General features: G+C 39.2%; 1 protein-coding gene across 1 annotated transcript; it reads right to left on the reverse strand.

Moving 5' to 3' along the window:
* Positions 1–1,530: 1,530 nt before the first annotated feature.
* On the reverse strand, positions 1,531–2,533 carry LOC129717615 (uncharacterized). The gene is made up of 3 exons (XM_055667647.1): positions 2,082–2,533; positions 1,936–2,021; positions 1,531–1,875 (listed from the first exon to the last, which is right to left on the reverse strand). Exons 1-3 carry the CDS (start codon positions 2,197–2,199, stop codon positions 1,666–1,668), a joined length of 414 nt encoding a protein of 137 aa, XP_055523622.1. The 5' UTR covers positions 2,200–2,533; the 3' UTR covers positions 1,531–1,665.
* Positions 2,534–4,073: the final 1,540 nt, after the last annotated feature.

The following is a 4,073-nucleotide window of genomic DNA, read 5'->3' on the forward strand; positions in this document are numbered from 1 at the left end:
ACACTGTGCCGTTCAATATAGCTTGGCACAATCTCACCCCAAAAGGGCTCGAAAAGTGTACAGTTTGGAAAAACATTATTTTCTGAGCCGGCACAGGTTCAATGCATAATATTTCCTCAACACATTGGAGACGACATCCTAACGTACCAACTGAGCAGTAAGTTCTTGTGATTTCTTGATCGGGCTGGTTTTCCTGGGACATTTTTGGATAACGTTATTTGCGCATGTTTTTCAACCTGTACTTTGAAACATTCTTTAAGCGAAACAGTTCACTGATATTATCTATATTCCATTTTAAGTTGGGAATAAATATGTCATGTTTCATAAAGTATTGAATTTGAGGTATTAGGTTTTGTAAATCTATAATCTCACCCCCGTGGCTTAATCTCACCCCGGCAGACGGTAGTCGTTGTTAAAAACTCCAACCACTTTGAATTCGAAATCTTTAGGAAACCCACACATACTAAGCGGGTAATACCTAACACTTCTAACCACTCCTCCCAGCATAAAATGGCTTCTTTCCACCACATGATCCACCGTATGGAATCTTTGCCTCTCAGTAATGAAGGTAAGAAAAACGAAATGGAATATATTTTTGATATTGGTGAGCAGAATGGATATAATAGAAGAACCATACAAGCCATTTATGATAAAAATAAACGAATCCAACATAGGAAATCTCACACAACACTCACTCCGCTAACAGAAGATCGGAAAAGAGCAGTGGTTGAATATGACGTCAATTTTACACGTCAACTTCGTAAAAAATTTAGAATATTTGGTATCGATATTATCTACAGTAGTAGAAATAATCAAATTAAAACAAAGTTGGGGTCTACTAAAGACACTATTGACAAATTACATAGGGCGGGTGTTTATAAAGTTGCATGTCCACAATGTGATAAGGTTTACATTGGCCAAACAAGAAGAAATTTAAACATCCGGTTTAAGGAACATACTTCAGAACTTGTAAAGGCTAAAAAAGACTCAGAAAAAGGAATAACTCACCATTTCAGATCCAAAATAGCCGAACATATATTTCATGAAGATCACGCTATGACTACCGACAACATTAGTCTAGTTCGATCAGTAACATCCCCTTGGAAATTAGATGTCGCAGAAAGTTTAGAAATTTTTAAACAAAACCCAGCTACACTCCTCAACAGAGATCAGGGTAATCATTTCTCTTGGCTTTTTAAATTTCTACCGAAAACTCCCGGACAAGGCATGGATCACCAGGCCGCACATTTCTTTACCTAGCTCAAGTTGTTTACGTTCTCTGAGTTAAAATTTGCCCCTTTCGTTTACCTACTTAGGTATAAAATTCTTGGGGTTTCGCTATTTTCTCCACAGTCCAAATAAGCACTGACGACGACACTATGTAAGTGTTGAAATACGTATGTGCAAGTGAAAAGTTAAAAGTGATTGAATTAAATAGTGAAAGTGAATAAAAAAAGTGTTATGAGTTTACTTTATGCTAACCTCATCATAAAAAGGCTTTTCCCAAAACTGAAGAAAATTGGCCACAAATCTACTTAAACAACAACTTCTGTGTATTTTCCTTCCTTCTTCATCCCTTCCCGCTCTAATCTCCTATGCTTTTCAATCCCTGTCAACTTTTGTCGCCGAGCATTTCGCGCTCCGTGCGACCCCACGTTGCTTAATCTAGCTCACTTGACTGCCATCCGGTCTTCGCGGCGTCCGTCCAGCAACACCAGCCCGCCACCGCTCCCAGCTATCAATCCTCAAAGCCGCTCCAGTCCTTCCCGTGCCGACTTGCACGTTTCCGAACAGTCCGTTCGAATCCGACGCCGCCGAAACTTGGAACACCGCACCACAGCACAAAAACAGGAAAAGAAACAGGAAAAAAGAGCCCTGTGCACAAATCACCATGTGAGTACCGGTGTTACTCATCCATTTATGATTTTTTGTTACCTCTCTGGAGGGCCTTTCTTGGTTTTCTCTCCTTAATGCCTCAGCGGGATTTTGTCCGTAGTTGGCTTGATCGTTCGCCGGCTCTTCTGCAACGAGGACGATGGCTTCAATATGGTGTGGCTATGTAAGGTTACAATTTTTCTTACCAAGAAGTAACTCCGTCCGCGGTTGACTCGCGATGTGCACCCGACGACTTCTCACACAAAAAAGAAATTCTCGATCGAGTTGACTGTCTCTCGTTTGACAGTTCGTTTTATTCCTCATAAGCCGTGCTGCCTGTTTCCTGTCATTTTTTTTAGCAGCGTCGCTTTGGTTAGAGACTGGCGGACTGTCGGTGGCTATCAAACTTCAACTGCTTCAAAGTAGTGTGGTTTCTGGTGGCATATTGCGTGTGCCCTCGACTACTGCGACTTCATTGCTCTGCTTCATGTGTACGGTACTTATATTTATTCTAACTGTAACAAAAGTTAAAGTGTAGTGACATTCATAGGCCGTAAATCGACCACAGTTGCCATTTTGAATCTATTCAGGACCACCACATAACTTTTTTTTTGTAAGATTTGGACCATTATTTTGATCTTTTGTGGTATACCTCTTCTTTAGTCTAGGTACTCGTGGCAGACGTTTCACTATTGATGGAAGTGATCGTCGTTGTCATATCGCACCCTTTCTCCCAATTAGGCACTGAATTTCGTATGAAATGTTCCACATAACATCCAAAGAGTTATGTTATTAGTGAAGCCCCAGTAGAATCTTTTCGGGAAGGACCATTTTGGGGCACGTAAGGGTGTTTTATTGTCGAGCACATAACGGTTATGATAAAATTTTGTCAATATTTTTAAATGGAAATTCAGACAACTTTCTCAAAGTCATTCCTTGATGACTTTTTTTCTCTTCTCATTATCCAGATATATCGATTTTCAAAAAAACTTCAGTTCTTTTTGAATGTAAGTCTAAATAATTTTTAAAAAACAGTATATGCAAAGTTGCTCAGTTTAGTAAAGTCTACATACTAGGATGCCAACCAAAATGGTAATTTTAAGAAACCATATACAAAATTTTCACCTGCCCAAAAAAAAACACCTAGTGAAAAATCGAAAAAGCGATTGAAGTTTGGTCTTTAAAAATCCAATAATTCACCCGAAGCGGGGGTTGGCCGCATGAATTTTCGGTTTTCGGAAAAAATTTTGGTGTCAGGTACCTTAAAAATGCATGAAACGTCGAGATCTGGTATCATCTGAAAAAAAATCGTGATTTTTGTGATTTTTTCGGATTTCTCAAGGTCTAACTTCATTTTGCGCCACCCCATTTTGAATCCAACTGACCTGAAATTTTGCACAGGGTGTAAACATTTTGTATAGGGTTTTTTTCCTAAATTTTTTGATTACTTTTTTCTCATACAAGTGATTGGCACCCTACTACACACCCACCATGTTTCATTGAACTCTGAAAGGGTGCTGCCAGCCCCTCAGTCGATATCCTGATTTTTAGGTAATTGAAAGCAGGGTTGCAAAGTGTTCCGCAAAAAACGCGACATCCGCGCCGAATGTAACAACCCTGTATTTATTGTTATAATTTCTGTTATTTTAACACCTAACGGGATCTAATTTGAAACACAACCTGAAAGGTTTTTTGTATAACAAACTAACAGCTTCTGTTACATTTTTGTTTTGTCTTTCTGATCGAGTAGCCCCGCAATTGTCCTGTACACTTAACAGTCGGCTGCGAAGTCTGTGTATAGTGAACCAGAAGGTCGACTTACGATACGGAATGTAGCACCCAAGGCTTGAATGAGCTCTATTTCTTTCTAAACAACTGACATTAATAATACTTAGCATACTATGACCATTTCCGTTTTCTACTGTAACAATTTTTTCCCGTCTTTCGCGTTCCATCGATAAATTTTGAATGTGTGCTTCAATAGGCTGACGCTGCAGTAAAAATGATGACGATGATTTGTTGCAAAGACAGGATAACAAGATACAGAAGTGTCTGATCTTCTCATATACCTTGCGAACTTCAAGTAATGTAGCGCCCCCGAACGACTCCCAGAAATATTAATGGTCAATGTGTGTGTGTAATGTGCATGAACTATCTAATACGAGCTTGACAATAACAACTACAGAAATGTTTTGTCA

The sequence above is a fragment of the Wyeomyia smithii genome, chromosome 1, assembly GCF_029784165.1.
Source record: "Wyeomyia smithii strain HCP4-BCI-WySm-NY-G18 chromosome 1, ASM2978416v1, whole genome shotgun sequence".
In the NCBI taxonomy this organism is placed as follows: Eukaryota; Metazoa; Arthropoda; class Insecta; order Diptera; family Culicidae; genus Wyeomyia; species Wyeomyia smithii.